We start from the raw sequence: 18614 nt of genomic DNA, 5'->3' as shown, positions 1-18614 counted from the left end.
TAACGGAAGAGTAAAGAAAGTCAGATAAACATATAAATAATTATGGAAAAACTATTACAGTGGTCTATTGCGAACTCCCAAGGCGACAAAGAAGCTATGGCCAGGGCCGGTCAACCAGATCCTAAATTGCTACAGCAGTTATTTGGTGGTGGCGGTCCTGATGACCCAACTTTAATGAAAGAATCCATGGCTGTTATAATGAACCCAGAGGTTGACATAGAAACAAAACTCGTTGCGTTTGACAATTTCGAAATGCTAATCGAGAACTTAGATAATGCTAATAATATCGAAAATTTAAAATTGTGGAAGCCATTATTGGATGTTCTCATTCAGACTAAGGAAGAAGAACTACGTGCTGCTGCTTTATCCATCATAGGTACGGCCGTGCAAAATAACGTGGACTCGCAAAATAATTTCATGAAGTATGACAACGGTCTGCGAAGCCTTATTGAAATAGCCAGCGACAAGACAAAGCCACTTGACGTGAGAACAAAAGCGTTTTACGCCCTATCCAATCTAATAAGAAACCACAAAGATATTTCAGATAAGTTTTTTAAGTTAAATGGGCTTGACTGCATAGCGCCTGTATTAAGTGACGCCACCGCAAAACCAAAACTGAAAATGAGAGCCATTGCACTATTAACTGCATATTTGTCATCTGTTAAGATTGATGAAAATGTAATCAGTGTGCTAAGAAAGGATGGAGTAGTTGAAAGTACGATTGAGTGCTTGTCTGACGAGAGTAACTTGAACATCATAGATAGAGTTCTGTCTTTTCTTTCTCACCTGATATCTTCCGGAATAAAATTTAATGAACAAGAATTGCACAAATTGAGTGAGGGATATAAACATATCGAGCCTCTAAAAGACAGACTTAATGAAGACGATTATTTAGCCGTAAAGTATGTATTATGATTACGTTCATAGAAAAAAAACGATACTACATTCATCATTTCATCCTTGATCAGAATGTCGAACATATATTATTAACACTATTTTATTTCATTATAAATATTTATCAGCAGCACTTTTTGTAAAATGGAATTCATTAAAAGGATGAGGAGAGGACAATAAAACTATAGTGATTTTCGTAAACCGACTGACTGCCTTGCAATATGGTCTTATATAACTAGCTTCGTTTGATCATCATTCAATAGCATCATTAGGATCAGTACTAGTAAATAGTTTGTACAGTCTTTTTTCTACTGTTTCAGTCATCAAGTACTTACCTTCATTGTCAGACTGTAGTCTTCCCTTTTGAATATCTTCAAACAGTGATTGAAAACTGGGGTATATACTCACGACATTATTCGCTTTCATTTCAGGCATTCTCCCTATCTGATGAAAGGTTTTCTTCAACGTTTCTGTACTATCCTGAGCTGATTTTACATTCAAATGAGCATATTTCATATATCTGATTGCAGGATCCATGCGCTGCTTTCCAATTAATGACACTAAATTTGGGAGAGAATTAATAAACTCCATATGCGAATTTACAGTGTGTACTTTGACATGCCATTCTCTATCAATAAAGCGTAGTCGTTGCTCTAAATCAAATTTTTTTATCCCTAATTTTCCAACCTGGCTGGATTTTTTACTTCTGGGTCTTAAGGCTTCTTCCGTTCCTGACAATCGTTGTTCTACCCTAGCTTTGTACTTCTCATTTTCTAACTGGAAAATAGCTCTTTTGAGTTTATTCAAATCGCTTAGTATAAGAATCACATGTTTTCCGTTCTTCGAAAAAAATCGTATCTTCCTATATAATTTCTTCTTTTGTGAAGTATATTCCTCGAAAAACTCTTGTGCATCATAATATAGAATCGAAATGTTTTCTTCAACAATTTTTGGATCACAGGGGTAATAGAAATCGTTATTGAAATCGTAAATACTGTCACATTTTCGAAGAAATCTTAAAAGCGGCATAGAGTCGTTATAGCTTGATTGCACAACTGCTGGTGCCAACTGTTGTTGTAAATCACTCATTCCCTTTTGAAATAACTGGAGAAGACTCGGTGAAAACTCTACAATTATTTGGGAGCGCGCTTTTATATTATCTCGATATATTTGGTTAACTCGCTTGAAAGCATTTTTGTTCTCTTTTAATAAATGTCGTATTTTGTTTCTTGACTCTTCTCTTGTATAATACTGCCCATAAGCAATATAACTTTCTAGTTGTGATACCTCTCTGGCAGTATTTTTAGTACATTGGCTATCCTCAGCTGTGAACGTCTTCGAGCGTCTTGCTTCCTGACAACGATTAGGGTGTCCAAAAATTGGCTGACTACCTGTCCTTACTATGTTAGCATCCTTGGAAGGGGTTGAAAGAACATCAGTAGTAATACTATCTGAGGAGTCAAGAAATCTAGAAAGATTTAGTTCTACCGTATCAGGTGGTTTAATGCTGTTAATTAGCGTTCTTGATAACGCTATGGTTCTCTTCTTTTTATTCGGAAGATGCCCTTGCTCGTCCTCAGCTTCCTCGTGTGTTCCTTTTGTCACGACTTTCAGAACTTCATCATAACTTCGTTTTGCTACGGGTGCCAGGCTATCATCTAGTGAAGAATTGTGGTTAGCGACCGAAGTGTGCTTTTTTTCAGTTGGATCCTCATATTTTACTGGAGACAGCGGAAAATCGAACAGTATATCTGCTGCCCCTACCTGTGATTTCGGACTACCATTAATGTCATTATTAGTTTCTTCGATTTTTTTTGCTTTATATTCGCGGTCGGTGGCAATAGGCTCTGGATTTTTAAAAGACTGTACTCCCCATTTCTCTGCAATGTTCTTCAAATTATATTGGTGTTCGTTTTGCTTCTTTCCACTTGACTCAATATCAGCTGACCATTCGTCACTTATAAGATCATCTAAAAGCTTCTTTGCGTTCCCTATTGCATCATTTCCATTTCTCAGAGTCGAAGCTGTGCTGGAATTTACTGTTGTGGAATAATCATCTAGTTTTCCTGTACTGATATCTTGGAAGAACGGTGCCGAAAGTTCAATAGATTTGTTTAGGTCAATAATTTCAACATTGTTCGAAACACGGGATCTTCCTTGCGGTGATGATGGAATCATGTCCGCAGAGCTTTCATACAGTTTTTCACACTCATCTTGATCTATTGATTCCGACAGGGCGATAATCTCAACATTTGAAGGACCATCGAGAATCTGAATGCTGGCATCGTTTTTTGAATCTTTGTCTTCAATAAAATCAACCAGCCGGCTCATTTTATTCGCTGCAATATGTGATTACTACTATTCTGTTCTATATCCATACATTGTCTTTTATTTACGTTCCAACCTTTTTTCATAAAATGAGTATATTTCAAAACGCGTTGCAAGCTACTTACTAAATAAACGAAAATGTTTAAAGTGAATTCAAGTATATATTCGTTTAAAATAAAGGAGCTGAAGATGAAAAATTACTGGAAAACGCCAATAAGCCCTGAGTTATCACAGGCAACCAGCAAAGGTGTCTGATCAACTTGACAAGTAGATATAGCATTTATAATATCATGATGATACAGCGAATCGTCTACTGAATGAGTGCTAGAACGTTTCATTTTTCTCAATAATATAGTGAGATTGGCCGTAACCTGCGTACGAATAAAATTGTCGCTGAATCTTGAAGGACTAATCACTGCTTTAGAGGAAGAGAGTTCCTTTAGGCTAAACATGACAATGGAGCTCGTTGCTTCATCAGTAACAAGAATTTTATCATTTGATACTGAGATTGTGCTTAATGCGTTTAAAGATCCGATTCCACAAAAATCTAATTCGTCCAAGCCTTTCTCAATTGGCAGAAAGTGTTCCATAGATGGTTGCTCATCAGAATTTATGAACGCATTCTGGCAGGACCCCTTAACAAAGTTCCATATTGTTAGGAACGTTTTTGAACTACCCCCTACAATAATTACAGAATTCTGTCCATAAAACTGGCATGCCTCCACATGCGTGATCGGTGTATGGTCCCCAAAAGACCAGCTTCTTATCAGCACATTGAAACGAATATCCCATATATCAATAATACCTCTAGTTGTCCCCAAAATTAAGGCACAGCTCCCTTCATCAATACAGAGGCTGGAAACAGCACCATGCTTTGGAGAATTTCCTATGATTTGTAACCTCTCCAAGGTTCTAATGTCAAATATAATAATCCTTGACAAATTCGTTAATACTATTAGTAGAGATTTCTCATCATTCACAAATGCTCTCATTCTCACTGCATATTCGTTTTTATCAGAATTCTTCAAATTAAGTTTTCTGATACATTCGCAATTTAAAAATTTGACTTCATTTTCTTGTTGGCAATGATTAACTTTTAGCACAATGATTTGCCCATCTTTACTAGAAACCGCAAATGCATCAAAATTAGGAATCATGGTTATCTGAGTTATGGTTGAAGAGCAGTCATAAGTTAATGAAGAAGAATAGACCTCGCCCATGATAATTTCTTTCAAGCTCCAAATCTTGATTACGCCCTGATCTGAACCGGTTATTAAATAGGGTGTTTCTCCTGGCGAAACAACAGCAGATGTAATAGAATTGGGTTCGTTTTCCATCAAAGTAGCTACTAACTTGCCCTTCAAACTACCCACGTTTGGATTCCGCAATATCTCTTGCATAGGCCCAAACTCTTTATAGTCTCGCAGGGGAGGTAAAATTCTGAATGTCGATAGAAATTTCTCTATGCTTTCAACGTCTCCTTCATAACTGTTGCTGACAATTACCTTCCTTTCTGGTCTAACATTTACATTTTCTTTCAACCCATGGTTTGGAGAATGCTTGTGATAAGACGTTGGTTCTAATTGAACAAAAACATTCTTTAGATTTGAAGTAGTAGTGGCAATGGACTTATTTTTGAATATTAGTGATCCGTTTATGTCCATGACAGTAGATAGCTGCTTGCTACTGCTGATACTTAGCTTATTGCTGTTTTGCTCACTCTCATCACTTTTATATATCTGTTGATTCTCTAAATTGGAATCTTGCGCTTCACTTGTCGACTCTTCAGCAAACTCTACATCAAAGAAAATATTCCTTGGCATAATATTCGTAAGATTTAAGTTGGGTAGTGAATTCTGTACTAATGGGCGGTGATTACTGTTCTTATAGGAAAAATCAGGGTTTGCTGCCATGACTCTCGCTGTTCTTATTACATAACTCCTCAAAGCCACAATTTTCCAGATATCTTTTTCAGTTAGCCCAATAATACGGAACTTGTCAATCCAATTCCTGTCTTCAGCAGTTAGGGGAATCTCCTTGTTATCATGGGAATAAACGGTGGATGATGTTTTGACGCCTTTCAGGGAAGAATCCAAATTCATACCTTTTTTATTAAATCCATAGTTTTTACTTGAGTAATTTTTTGTTATGAATTCGATTCTATTATTTCCAAATGAATCTACATGATTTGTGGAGATTTTTTTCCAAAACAAAGATTTTGACGCTCTAACAGACCAACTACACAACAGATTGTAAACGGATCTTGATACCGGTTGCTTGCAACAGCTTATCATTGACTTAAAATTGAACTCAACGTCAAACTCAAAGAAAGGCCTTATTATTGGATAGAGAATGCAGTACACTTCAGCTTTTGATAACTTGTTAATGATTTCTATGATTATCATTAAAGTAAATTGTCTTATCCAATTATTAGGATGCAATAACAGGGGAGATATTGTTTTTGATATATCAATATAGTATTTTTTTCTTATCAATCCAGTCTTGAACAGAGATTTCAAGCTTTGTAAAACACTAATCACTACTAATTCTTCCGAGTCTGTAATTGTTTGGATCAATAATGGTAAAATATACTGCTCTAGTGCAACGGTGCCTAAAAGAATTGATATTCCGGATATTGTTTGAATTAAGGAAACCCGCAGAGCCGGGTCTTTATCATTGAGGTAGGTTATTAAATGACTTAATATAATATCATTTGTTCTTTCCCTGCCAAAGAATTTACAAAGTGGAAGGATGTTTTGCAAAAGTGCCATCTTTACATATGTGTCACTATCTGTTAAGAAAAGAACAGTCAGGTCTTCGACACTTTGAATCAATTTTGTTGAATACTTGGTACTGCTTTCCATGATTTCCATGTTATTATCCGATGAGCTATCATTACAATGCTGAGCAAATGTAAATTCTTGGAATCTGTTAATGACAATTGCTAAGTCGCTCAAACAATTAGCAAACACGATTCTCAAATAATTGCTATTCTGCCTATTGGAAATAATCAATCTTTTCAGTCTTGGAAGTAAGTAGTCCACGAATATATTCTCATTTAATGGATTCAATGTCCTCACAGAAGTGAGTACTTGGATTAATGTTAGTAAAGATAGGGCCTGGACATCCTGGTCACTATCTTCAAAACAACATACGAAATACGGCACCACTCGATCAATTTTATTCTCATCAGATACAAATTGTGCAAATACTGCTAATAGTTCTAGATTTTTAAGTTTCGTGGCTGTTGAAACAATACTTCTTAAACTATGAGATAAATAAGAGATAAACAGTAGAGCACATTCTTCTTTAACTGATTTTACCTTTTCGGATACTTGGGTAAACTTCTGTAAGATTAATTGATGATTTTGGGGGAAATATAGGTTAGTGTTCAAAAACCGACTATTTTTCACCTCTAATTTATAAGGTGCCAAAATTGAAGAGGCTGAATCTGTTTCGCCTCCTTGTTTAATTAAAGGAAAGTCTAAACAATGACAGATTTGGGGGAAATCTCTGTATATTTTTTCCGTAGTTTCATCTAGAAGTTTTAAATTATCTTCTAGGGTACTATTAGTGCAAGTGTTATCTGATATTGGTGTGCTTGTCGTCATAGTAACCAAATTTCTAAAATAATCATAAGTGAAAGTGTAGAAATAATCGGGGAAAAAAATGCCACGATATTTGTTCAGCAGTTCGTCGCATGAAAGCCTTTTGGATGGATCTAGTTGAATCATGTCTAGAACCATGTTTCTTAGATCAGTAGAATTCATTTCCTCCATGAGAAATTCCCTGTCGACATCATATGAATTACTTTTATATTTGAATAACTGTGATAAGTTGAAAGTGGGCCTACCTTCAGCAAATATTTCTGCAATAACGCATCCAAGACTAAATATGTCCATTTCTTTAGTTAGCTTACCATTATTAGAGTTTCCATCTTGGTAAAGTTTAGAGTTAAACCTCTCCGGGGCTAGGTAACAGGATCTTCTCTTCGAAGTGTCGAAATAGAATAAGAATTCGCCTGGATTGTCTTCAGGTAAATATACAGGTTTGATAAACGCAGCAAAATCTGTCAATATACACCAATTCCAACTTGTTACTAGAATATTTTCCGTCTTTATATCACCATGGACAATATTCAAGTTATGGATATCCTTTAGTGCATTTAATAACTGAAAAGCAATGAACTTTAGCTCAATGTCTTGCAAGTAAGGTCTTAAACTCAATCTATCATATAAATTATTCTTCAAATGCTGCCGTATCATGTAGCCGGCTCTATTTGTCTCGATCAATTTACTGTAGTTCAAAACGTGCGGTAGTTGCCCCAACTTAAACGATTGAGCTTTTATACGCTGGAGGAAAGGTCGTAAACTATATTGGTCTTTTGGTTTGATAAAAACTTTGATAACAATTTCGCCGTTAGGATCCAGCGCTTTGCATGTTTTTAAGAATCTTGATGAGTTCAACTGAGAAACATAGTGAACTTCTTCTAAAACATCGATATATGAAAAAATAGCTATGGAAGGTGATGCTTGGACCACTAATGAGAGTTGCGCCCCCATTACACAGTATTCTTTCCTTTTTGGTAGCTTACAGCTTTTGTTCCCCCATTTAACTTCTATACTTATACATCTTAAGATATATCTGTTTTCTTTTTTATGATGTTGAAAAATAAGGGAAATTTACATTGTTCTCTACCGAAGATAAAGCTTAACGCAGGCTGCGCAAAGAAAATCTTTTGAAAACAATAGGTTTTATATATTCTATAATACTTTCTATATGTGTATAGAAATTAGATTTCGGAACAGTAGTCCTGACTCAAGTTTTCCAACGGTACGGTTTCGTGGAAACCACAACGCTCGGTTAAAAGCTTTAGATTGTCCTCAGAAATTTTGGCGACGTTTTCATTATATAAACCACAATATTCGAGAGCCTCCTTTGGCTTGATGGTCTTCCTACCATCCTTAAGGACGTATTTGGTCAACGATAATGAGCATAAGACGGTGCCCTTTTTGATTGTGAATCTACTCATAACGTAAATCCATTTCTCATCCCAACAGATGATCCTCGATGAAACCGAGTACTTTTGAAAGGGCTTGATTTCCTTCAAGAAATTAGTGAAGACGTTTGCAACTGGAATATATGGATAATGTTTAGAATTTAGCATCAATTTTTGAAAAATCTTGCTCATAAGATCACTTCTTGAGATATCCAATTCCACAAAATAGGTGCTATTGTTCTTATGAAAGTAAAAATCACATTCGAACGGAGAGGCATAGGTATCTAGCTTGGTGTACGAGAAACAGCCATATTCGTTTTTCTGGAGTTTCTTAATATTTTCGGTTTTCAATCCTGTTAACATAGGCAAGAACAAGGTCTGAGCCACACAATAATAAAACCTAACAAAATATGCCCCAGGAAGGGATTTATATGAAGAGAGCAAGTAAGCAGCGAAGAGCCATTTGACGATAGTGCAAAATCCCATTTTTCTCTCACGTTATTTTGTTTCAGATAATAGAAAAGCACTAGTTGCTCGAGAAACCTTTTCGTGTTTTTGAAAATGAAGTCAATTGCTTTGCAAAATCACTAAAAGGCTTTCACACGGATGAATAACAATGTTCACCTTATAACGGCTTTATTTAAGAATAATATTGTCTCCTATATCCAAGAAGTCCGACGCCGGGTAGCGAGTCTTATTCTGGTAAAACAATCGCTTTCAAATAAAAGGAAGAAACGTTGCTTGATGACAGCATCTCTTGCAAAGAAAGAGGCGAAAGAAGTAATATCTCAGTTGTTGCTTTTTGTTCATCGAGATGACTGTTAGGAGCAGTGTGAAGGACAGGGCGGAATTAGAAGGCAAGAGTGTGTTAGCCAATGAATCGAATATAATTAGCACATTTACGAGAAGAATAATAAAGGAAAAAAGCGGTAACTACCAGGTACTGAAAAGATCCATTGATGGGAAACTGATCTACCCTGAGGCTACCGGTATATCATCCAATAGAGGTAACAAACTTTTGCAGAAAAGTGAAGTAGTAACAAGAAGAGACTTGAATAATTCTAAGCCAATTATTGAGCAAACTGTATTCTATAACGGCTCAGAGCACCGCCTTTTGCAAACAAATGTTGTGACTGATAGTAGACGCAAAAGAATAAAATTCACGCCTGACATCAATGTCGAGCCTGTTTTAGTCGGCAATGAAAAGTACATCGATGGAAATGAGGGGGAAGACGAAAATATCACTGACGAATACTATGGCGAAGAAGACGAAGACAACCTATCAGAACTAGTGAATGTTAAGGAGATTTTAACTCCAATCCTTTCCCTTGGGGATGTAATAAATCACAAAACTATCTCAAGGACATTTTCAAGCCCAATCTTGAAAAATTTAGCCTTGCAAATAATTCTAATGATTGAAAGGGAACAAATGTCGGTTGTTAGGTATTCCCAGTTTTTGGAGGTATTTTTAGGAGATCATCCGGAACCAATTTATGAATCTAACTTGAATCTACCACCGTACAATCACAATCTGACCCTTCCAGAAGATAGAGGAGCAAGCGACGAGGATGACGTTAACAACAAGAATAATATTAACGAGGTTAATTTGAATAGTACTATGGCTACGGAGGCCGATTACACTAACAACGACATGGAGGAAATTGGGGAAGAGGATCCCTTTTTTGCATTGCCAAGATTGGAACAATCTAATGCGCTGTTATCGTTGCTACCATCCTCTTCCGGTTCTATTTCTATGTCAACATTGGCAGCAGCAGAACAACAACAATTAAATGACGAAATCGAATCTGCTCGACAGTTGTCGCAAATTGCTCTGCAAAGGAATAAAGAGTTCATAAGAAACTTGCAAAAAATCAGGAAGTCTGTAATAAAAGCCAACAGAATAAGAGGTAGAATATTAAATTGGAGTCGGGAATTCCTGGGTATATCTGACGATGATATTACTATCCCAGTGGCTCTACGTGTCGTGAAAAGAGGCCTAATCAGTGCTACAACAAACAAGACAACGAATTTCGAGGAAGAAATTGAAAATACCATGGAAGAGGGTGTTGTAGATGATAATGAACCTGATGAAGAAGCTAATAGAGCCTGAATTGACAAAACAAAACATTTCGGAAATGAAATGGTGGCATATGTATTATTTAGCACTATTTAGAATTAGTAACAATATTTTAGGAGGACTTCGTTTTTTTTTTAGCTTCACCAACCATTTGAAGTGTAATCAATGACTTTCACGAAGTTCGGATCTGTTTCATCATCTACCTTGCTTTTATTCTCGTTAAAAATGGGGGTAACACAATATTTGACAGTATCATCAAATAATTCATCAATGAGGTTCTTCAAATCTTTCCCAGTTTGTTTGAAGTCTGGGAAAGCATTGATCTCTAGTAATTTAACTTCATAGTTCGAGTCAATTAAAAAGTCCACCCCGTATGTTTCAAATGCGTTTGGTAACGGTTGAAAGTTTAATCTATTTACATTGACAGCAGCTAAGAAAACGTCGTTTGTTATGCTATGGATTTGCTCCTTAATATTGGACTTTCTCTCATCTGGAATTTCCTCTATGGAATCAAACTCCAAAACAGAAGAATCTTTATCCTTCTTTTTGCTTTGTAGACATGTGTTGGTTAAGTGGCACTCTAAATCTTTTAAATCTGTTACGGAATACGCATGTGGATCTAGAGGAACAAAGGGCTTGGCAGCGAAGAGCGCTAGCATTCTATCATAAACAAAAACTTGCAAATCTCCCCTACAGACAACGTAACACCTTATATGGAACTTCCTATTATCCATAGATGGTAGCAGTAACGGATTGGTTAAATATTCTTGTATAATGAAGTGGCGCAATTGGGAAATATTGACTTTGTTATTATCCATGAATTCGCCATTTACATCATCAGCATCGTCGTCATTTCCACTCTCTTCTGCCTCGCTGTCTTCATCGTCAAAAGAATCGAAAATCGCCTGTAAATCTTTGATGGTCTTAAACACCCTGATACCTTGACCTTTATCGCTCATACTCGGTTTCACGATCCACCATTTATCTTGACTTTCATTCTCCAATTCTTGGCGTAATTCCCAATTTTCATCTAATGCATCATCTAAAAATTCAGCATAATCTAAATCAATAGTGAACGATTCTAAATATGCCTTCCTCAAAATGGACTCTGGGTTCTTCGCAGTATAAGTCTGTATAGTGTGCGAAAGAAAGTGTTTTCTTATCAATGCCTTTCTATATATATAAGAGTTCGTGAAGTAATTATTTGGCAGTTCCATTAGCTTGTCCATATCTAGCTGTTCATAATCACCGTAATGAAAAACCTTCATTTTTTTTTCATATCTTCCATTGTCAAATTCTGGCAAATTTGATACAATTTCCACTTGTGGTAGATATTTTTTCAGTGCACGGGTTAGAGGTTTGTATATATATTCCATTGGATCTATGCTTACCACGACAAGATTATTTGTCTTTGATGAATTATTTTCTTTCTGAGTCAATTTCAACTCTCCAAGTAGGTGGTTGACACCCTTAAATGTGGCTTTCAGGGGCGTGACACTGATCATCTCAGATTCGATGACTTCGGCATCTGTTAGAATGGTCCTGTCCTTGTATTCGTCCATATAGTGAATAGAATCCTTATGGGCGCCAAATTTTGGAGCCCAATTGAAGGAAATTGATGATGATTCGTTACCGTCTTCGATCTCAGCAAAGTTGTTCTCTAGGTTAATATGAGGGCCGTTGAATATCGGAATCCATCTATTTTCCCAAATTGGTGCATAGTAGACTTTTGTATCATCATTTAGAGTCTCCACTAAAGGAATATTAATACTATATAAGTCTGTCTTCGGGTCCCAGTTCTCAATAAGATGTTCTATAACATCCAAAGATTTTTTAGAGGCCTTCTCCATTAACAGTGGGGAGACGTTTTTCAATCCATTGAAATACGCCCAGGATATAGCAATAGCTTTCGTATTTCCTGTAATAACAGATTCCATTGCACCTCCCACGGTACCAGAAGAGGTAATATAAGCAGCAGATGTATTTCTACCAACATTTGGACCTGACAGTACTATATCGAACGGTTCATTAGACAATAGATGTAACCCGATGTTTGCGCACGATGCTGGAGTTCCATCAATCAGCACCCACTCAATTGTATCTTTTGGAATTTCCGCATTCAGAACATAAGGTAGTTTAGAGTTTTCTGACTTAATTTGTGGCTGGATAAATGGGCCCCAAAAAGTATTGTCATCAGCGTCAACTTTGGAATATATGAATTGAGCAGTCAAATTTTTACCGGCAAGATGAGCTTTACCGACCCATGATTTCTGGACATGAGGTACACAAACCGTGATTTTCCATTCAGGATAATTTCTCTTGATGTGCTGAATAAAAGGTCTAATGTATGGTGAGAATTGATCACTCAAGGGGCCATCATCATTAGTTATTAAAACCCGCATCTTCGAAGAATTAACTGTTGTTTCTAAATCTTAAGCGTCAGAGATTAAATCAGAGCGGCAGCGTTTAACCAAATTTTCAACTTCGAAATCCAATGTTCTTTAGTTATCCCATCGCATATAGTTTTTATTTTACTACTGTTGATGAAGCGAAAGAAAAAAAAAAAGGGAAAATCAAAACACTCCTTGTGCGCCAACAGAAGAAAACAAGAGGCTCTTTCCCTCTTTAATGAGAAAATCTACCCGAAATAATCTTTTGCCCATCTCTTCACAAAAATTAGTTCTATTTCCCACATATCTGACCGATGAGTTACTACTACACATTGGTATTAGTTAAGTACCGCAGGCCAAGTAATAATTACGAGGAACGTGACCCAATTCTGCTGTAGGTCCACTCTTTCTAATTGCTGCTTTATTCGCATTTTTACGTATTTCCTATTTACCGACCGAAAGTAGCATGCTACAGTAATAATGTTGACCCGATGTCGGTCCCCATGCTAATAGTGGCCTGTCGCACGCTCTTTTACAGGACGCCGGAAGCCGGCATTACAAGGATCCGAGAGTTGTATTCAACAAGAATGCGCAAAATATGTCAATGTATTGGAAGTCATCCTATTTGCGCTGCTTTAATGTTTTCTCATGTAATCGGACGTCGTCTATAAACTTCAAACGAAGGTAAAAAGCTTGGTAGCGCATTTTCTTTGTCTGCACACAGAAATATATATTAAATTAGCACGTTTTCGCATAGAATGCTACTGCACGTATTCCAAAAAAAGTAAGAGTGACTAAAAGAGTTAATTGAATAGGCAATCTTTAAACGAATCGGCACGACCTTGGCGCTAACACGTGGGACTAGAGCAGAGCAAATATATGATTCTAGTCCCTGTTTTTGAAGAGATCCCACATGTCATATTATCAAATTGGTCACCTTACTTGGCAAGATATATACCCATTTGGGATAAGGTAAACAACTCTTAATTGTTCGAATAAAACGTATATAAGCCCATGTTTTGCTAAACCAAGTTTAATTAGGCTTTATTTCTTATAGGAATAAGAACAACAACAAATAGAGCAAACACAAATTCGAGATTACCAAATGTTTAAGTCTGTTGTTTATTCAATTTTAGCCGCTTCCTTGGCTAATGCAGGTACCATTCCCTTAGGGAAATTAGCCGATGTGGAGAAGATTGGTACCCAAAAGGATATTTTCCCATATTTGGGTGGTGCCGGGCCATACTACTCCTTCCCCGGCGACTATGGTATTTCTCGTGACTTGCCTGAGGGTTGTGAAATGAAACAAGTGCAAATGGTTGGTAGACATGGTGAAAGATACCCTACTGTTAGTTTGGCTAAGACTATCAGAAGCACCTGGTATAAGTTGAGCAACTACACCCGTCAATTCAACGGCTCATTGTCATTTTTGAACGATGATTACGAGTTTTTCATCCGTAATGATGATGATTTGGAAATGGAAACCACGTTCGCCAACTCGGACGATGTTTTGAACCCATACACTGGTGAGATGAACGCCAAGAGACATGCTCGTGATTTCTTGGCTCAATACGGTTACATGGTCGAAAATCAAACCAGTTTCGCCGTTTTCACTTCGAATTCTAAGAGATGTCATGACACCGCCCAGTATTTCATTGACGGTTTAGGTGACCAATTCAACATCTCCTTGCAGACTATCAGTGAAGCTGAGTCCTCCGGTGCCAACACTTTAAGTGCTTGTAACTCATGTCCAGCCTGGGACTACGATGTCAACGATGACATCGTGGACGAATACGACACTACCTATTTGGATGACATTGCTAAAAGATTAAACAAGGAAAACAAGGGTTTGAACTTAACCTCAACGGACGCCAGCACTTTGTTCTCGTGGTGTGCATTTGAATTGAACGCTAAAGGTTACAGTGATGTCTGTGATATCTTCACCAAAGACGAATTAGTCCATTACTCCTACTACCAGGACTTGAACACCTTTTACCATGAGGGTCCAGGTTATGATATTATAAAATCCGTCGGTTCCAACTTGTTTAACGCCTCAGTCAAGTTGTTAAAGCAAAGTGAAATCCAAGACCAAAAGGTTTGGTTGAGTTTCACCCACGATACCGATATTTTGAACTACTTGACCACCGCTGGTATAATTGACGACAAGAACAACTTGACAGCCGAATATGTTCCATTTATGGGCAACACTTTCCACAGATCCTGGTACGTTCCTCAAGGTGCTCGTGTTTACACTGAAAAATTCCAGTGCTCTAACGAAACCTATGTTAGATACGCCATCAACGATGCTGTCGTTCCAATTGAAACCTGTTCCACTGGTCCAGGGTTCTCTTGTGAAATCAACGATTTCTACGACTATGCTGAAAAGAGAGTAGCCGGTACTGATTTCCTAAAGGTCTGTAACGTTAGCAGCGTCAGTAACTCCACTGAGTTGACCTTTTTCTGGGACTGGAACACCACTCATTACAACGCCAGTCTATTAAGACAATAGTTTTGTATAACTAAATAATATTGAAAACTAAATACGAATACCCAAATTTTTTATCTAAATGTTGCCCGATGATTGAAATCTGCACGAGCATCCGAAACAGGTAAATGGATGATTTCAGTCCCTGTAGTCGGGCAGGGACCACATATTATATCATGATATTGGTCGCCGCTTAGGGACGCCTTTAATTAGCAGAACAAAACCTTAAGTGCATATGCCGTGTAAGGGAAACCCAAAGAACTGGCATCGCAAAAATGAAAAAAGGAAGAGTAAAAAAAAAAATGAAAAGAAATTTAATTGAGAATACCAGTTTAGGAAATAGTAAACAGCTTCGAGTGGTTCGATGAAACATATATAAGCGCTTATTTTTGCTGAATGGAAGTCAATTATGCCTTGGTTTTTATAAAAGATATTCAAGTAGATCAAGAGCCATTCGTAATTACCTATGTTTAAGTCTGTTGTTTATTCGGTTTTAGCCGCTGCTCTGGTTAATGCAGGAACCATTCCTCTCGGAGAATTAGCCGATGTTGCCAAGATTGGCACTCAGGAGGATATATTCCCATTCTTGGGTGGTGCCGGTCCATACTTCTCTTTCCCTGGAGACTATGGTATTTCTCGTGATTTGCCTCAGGGTTGTGAAATGAAACAACTGCAAATGCTTGCCAGACATGGTGAAAGATACCCCACTTACAGTAAAGGGGCTACCATCATGAAAACATGGTATAAGTTGAGCAACTACACCCGTCAATTCAACGGCTCATTGTCATTTTTGAACGACGATTACGAGTTTTTCATCCGTGATGATGATGATTTGGAAATGGAAACCACATTTGCGAACTCGGACAATGTTTTGAATCCATACACTGGTGAAATGGATGCTAAGAGACATGCTCGTGAGTTCCTAGCACAATACGGGTACATGTTCAAAAATCAAACCAGCTTCCCCATTTTTGCCGCCAGTTCTGAAAGAGTTCATGATACTGCTCAATATTTCATTGACGGTTTGGGTGACCAATTCAACATCTCATTGCAGACTGTAAGTGAAGCTATGTCCGCAGGTGCCAACACCTTGAGTGCCGGTAATGCGTGCCCAGGGTGGGATGAAGACGCCAATGATGGCATTTTGGACGAATACGATACCACCTATTTGGATAATATTGCCAAGAGATTAAACAAGGAAAACAAGGGTTTGAACTTAACCTCAACGGATGCTAACACTTTATTTGCTTGGTGCGCATACGAATTGAACGCTAGAGGATACAGTGATGTCTGTGATATCTTCACTAAAGACGAATTGGTCCGTTACTCATACGGTCAGGATCTCGTTTCGTTCTACCAGGATGGACCAGGTTATGATATGATCAGATCCGTCGGTGCTAATTTATTTAATGCTACTTTAAAGTTGTTAAAGCAAAGTGAAACCCAAGACCTTAAGGTCTGGTTGAGTTTCACCCACGATACCGACATCTTAAACTATTTGACAACCATCGGAATAATTGACGACAAGAACAACTTGACTGCTGAATATGTTCCATTCATGGGCAACACTTACCATAAGTCCTGGTACGTTCCTCAAGGTGCTCGTGTTTACACTGAAAAATTCCAGTGCTCTAACGACACCTATGTTAGATATGTCATCAACGATGCCGTCGTTCCAATTGAAACCTGTTCCACTGGTCCAGGGTTCTCTTGTGAAATCAACGATTTCTACGACTACGCTGAAAAGAGGGTAGCCGGTACTGATTTCCTAAAGGTCTGTAACGTTAGCAGCGTCAGTAATGTCACCGAATTGACCTTCTACTGGGACTGGAACACCACTCATTACAACGATACCTTATTAAAACAATAGATTGTATAATAAATAACACTGCAAATATAAAATACCCATTGATTCTGAACTTTTTTATCCAAGTAGGGTAATGAGATTTTAGATTAGCGCCAAAATAGAAAAAGAAAAACTTAGCTAAAAACCAGGAACATCAAAGTTGATCGCCGCCTAAATTGCTGAAATAGGTCCCAGAGCTCCGGCATACTATCAAAATACACCAAGAAGACGATGTCATTCTTTTTAAATAGTCTAAGGGGCAACCAGGAGGTGTCACAAGAGAAGCTGGATGTGGCAGGAGTGCAATTCGATGCGATGTGCTCCACTTTCAACAATATTCTCAGTACATGTCTTGAGAAGTGTATTCCACACGAGGGCTTTGGTGAGCCTGACTTGACGAAAGGGGAACAATGCTGCATAGACAGATGTGTGGCAAAGATGCACTACAGCAATCGTCTCATTGGAGGATTTGTACAGACACGAGGTTTCGGACCAGAGAATCAACTACGACATTATTCACGATTTGTGGCCAAGGAAAAGGTCGACGATCCCAAAAACTAGCTGTAAATATGAGGAGTGTCTGTGTGGTGTTTGTATATAATAGTAGCCTGCATATATAGCATTATAAGCTGTATAGACAATTGCAAAGATTCAGTTACATGTTACCCGCACCTAAGTCACGTGCATTCCTCTCACCCTTTTTTTAGGTGGTGTTTTTTTTGTTTTTTTTTAGGTGGCGCGGCAACTATAAAGTACAGCAAGTGAGGTTGAGGCAGTAATGGGAGTTTACACTATGGGAGACAGCTCCTAACACCAAGCAGAAAAACGACTTTTTCGCAAAGTATGTAAGGCGCTGGTGAGCCCAGCGGACGACGATGGACTTGATAAGAACACACAGTTTAACACAACTAGAACAGGATACAGCTAAGGGCAACTCTGCTTTTCATGAGAGGTTAAAGAGGGGTAATAATGATAGTTATTTCTACAAACTGGCTATGATAAAGGTTATAGCAGCAAGGGAAATGGTATTTCATTACAATTCAGTGGTAACGATATAGCCGCCCATAGTGGCATACTCGAATTGTAAGTTAGGACTTTAGCTTTACATTGTAACATCCTCTAACCGGCTAGTTGTTCTGCACGCCCCTTCTTCTGTTTATCGTAACGCACGACAAGAGTACTAACTAATTAGCTTAGAGCTTAAACATACATAACGAGCGCTATGGCCGCAACTAAGGAAGCAAAGCAACAAAAGGAACCAAAGAAGAGGACCACCAGGAGAAAGAAGGACCCTAACGCTCCTAAGAGGGGTTTGTCAGCATATATGTTCTTCGCTAATGAAAATAGAGATATCGTCCGTTCCGAGAATCCTGACGTAACCTTCGGCCAAGTAGGCAGAATATTGGGTGAGAAATGGAAGGCTCTGACTGCTGAAGAAAAGCAACCATACGAATCCAAGGCTCAAGCCGACAAGAAGAGATACGAGTCTGAGAAGGAATTGTATAACGCTACACGTGCCTGATCTAATAACTCGGTGTTTTTCTATGTTTCCAACGTGCTCTTGAAACTTCAGGAAGAAGTTCGTTAAGTTGCAT

General features: G+C 37.9%; 10 protein-coding genes across 10 annotated transcripts; 6 read left to right on the top strand and 4 right to left on the bottom strand.

Annotated features, from left to right (window-relative positions):
• Positions 1-42: 42 nt before the first annotated feature.
• On the top strand, positions 43-915 carry FES1 (Hsp70 nucleotide exchange factor FES1; the record flags this gene model as incomplete). The annotated part of the gene is made up of 1 exon (XM_033908804.1): positions 43-915. One exon carries the CDS (start codon positions 43-45, stop codon positions 913-915), a length of 873 nt encoding a protein of 290 aa, XP_033764695.1.
• A 231-nt stretch (positions 916-1146) lies between these two features.
• MMS4 (Mms4p) lies at positions 1147-3225 on the bottom strand (the record flags this gene model as incomplete). The annotated part of the gene is made up of 1 exon (XM_033908803.1): positions 1147-3225. One exon carries the CDS (start codon positions 3223-3225, stop codon positions 1147-1149), a length of 2079 nt encoding a protein of 692 aa, XP_033764694.1.
• A 194-nt stretch (positions 3226-3419) lies between these two features.
• Positions 3420-7784, bottom strand: VPS15 (ubiquitin-binding serine/threonine protein kinase VPS15; the record flags this gene model as incomplete). Its single annotated transcript, XM_033908802.1, has 1 exon — positions 3420-7784. One exon carries the CDS (start codon positions 7782-7784, stop codon positions 3420-3422), a length of 4365 nt encoding a protein of 1454 aa, XP_033764693.1.
• A 230-nt stretch (positions 7785-8014) lies between these two features.
• On the bottom strand, positions 8015-8707 carry SPAR_B01990 (uncharacterized protein; the record flags this gene model as incomplete). Its single annotated transcript, XM_033908801.1, has 1 exon — positions 8015-8707. The coding sequence occupies one exon, from the start codon at positions 8705-8707 to the stop codon at positions 8015-8017; it is 693 nt and encodes a 230-aa protein (XP_033764692.1).
• Positions 8708-9035: 328 nt separating this feature from the next.
• On the top strand, positions 9036-10331 carry RXT2 (Rxt2p; the record flags this gene model as incomplete). The annotated part of the gene is made up of 1 exon (XM_033908800.1): positions 9036-10331. One exon carries the CDS (start codon positions 9036-9038, stop codon positions 10329-10331), a length of 1296 nt encoding a protein of 431 aa, XP_033764691.1.
• Positions 10332-10438: 107 nt separating this feature from the next.
• Positions 10439-12700, bottom strand: PBY1 (putative tubulin tyrosine ligase; the record flags this gene model as incomplete). The annotated part of the gene is made up of 1 exon (XM_033908799.1): positions 10439-12700. One exon carries the CDS (start codon positions 12698-12700, stop codon positions 10439-10441), a length of 2262 nt encoding a protein of 753 aa, XP_033764690.1.
• Positions 12701-13793: 1093 nt separating this feature from the next.
• Positions 13794-15197, top strand: SPAR_B01960 (histidine phosphatase family protein; the record flags this gene model as incomplete). The annotated part of the gene is made up of 1 exon (XM_033908798.1): positions 13794-15197. One exon carries the CDS (start codon positions 13794-13796, stop codon positions 15195-15197), a length of 1404 nt encoding a protein of 467 aa, XP_033764689.1.
• A 442-nt stretch (positions 15198-15639) lies between these two features.
• On the top strand, positions 15640-17043 carry PHO3 (acid phosphatase PHO3; the record flags this gene model as incomplete). Its single annotated transcript, XM_033908797.1, has 1 exon — positions 15640-17043. The coding sequence occupies one exon, from the start codon at positions 15640-15642 to the stop codon at positions 17041-17043; it is 1404 nt and encodes a 467-aa protein (XP_033764688.1).
• Positions 17044-17250: 207 nt separating this feature from the next.
• Positions 17251-17580, top strand: TIM12 (Tim12p; the record flags this gene model as incomplete). The annotated part of the gene is made up of 1 exon (XM_033908796.1): positions 17251-17580. One exon carries the CDS (start codon positions 17251-17253, stop codon positions 17578-17580), a length of 330 nt encoding a protein of 109 aa, XP_033764687.1.
• Positions 17581-18241: 661 nt separating this feature from the next.
• NHP6B (high-mobility group nucleosome-binding protein) lies at positions 18242-18541 on the top strand (the record flags this gene model as incomplete). The annotated part of the gene is made up of 1 exon (XM_033908795.1): positions 18242-18541. The coding sequence occupies one exon, from the start codon at positions 18242-18244 to the stop codon at positions 18539-18541; it is 300 nt and encodes a 99-aa protein (XP_033764686.1).
• Positions 18542-18614: the final 73 nt, after the last annotated feature.

The sequence above is a fragment of the Saccharomyces paradoxus genome, chromosome II, assembly GCF_002079055.1.
Source record: "Saccharomyces paradoxus chromosome II, complete sequence".
NCBI lineage: Eukaryota > Fungi > Ascomycota > Saccharomycetes > Saccharomycetales > Saccharomycetaceae > Saccharomyces > Saccharomyces paradoxus.
Note: the sequence above shows the minus strand (reverse complement) of the source record. Positions and strands in the feature narration are given on the sequence as shown.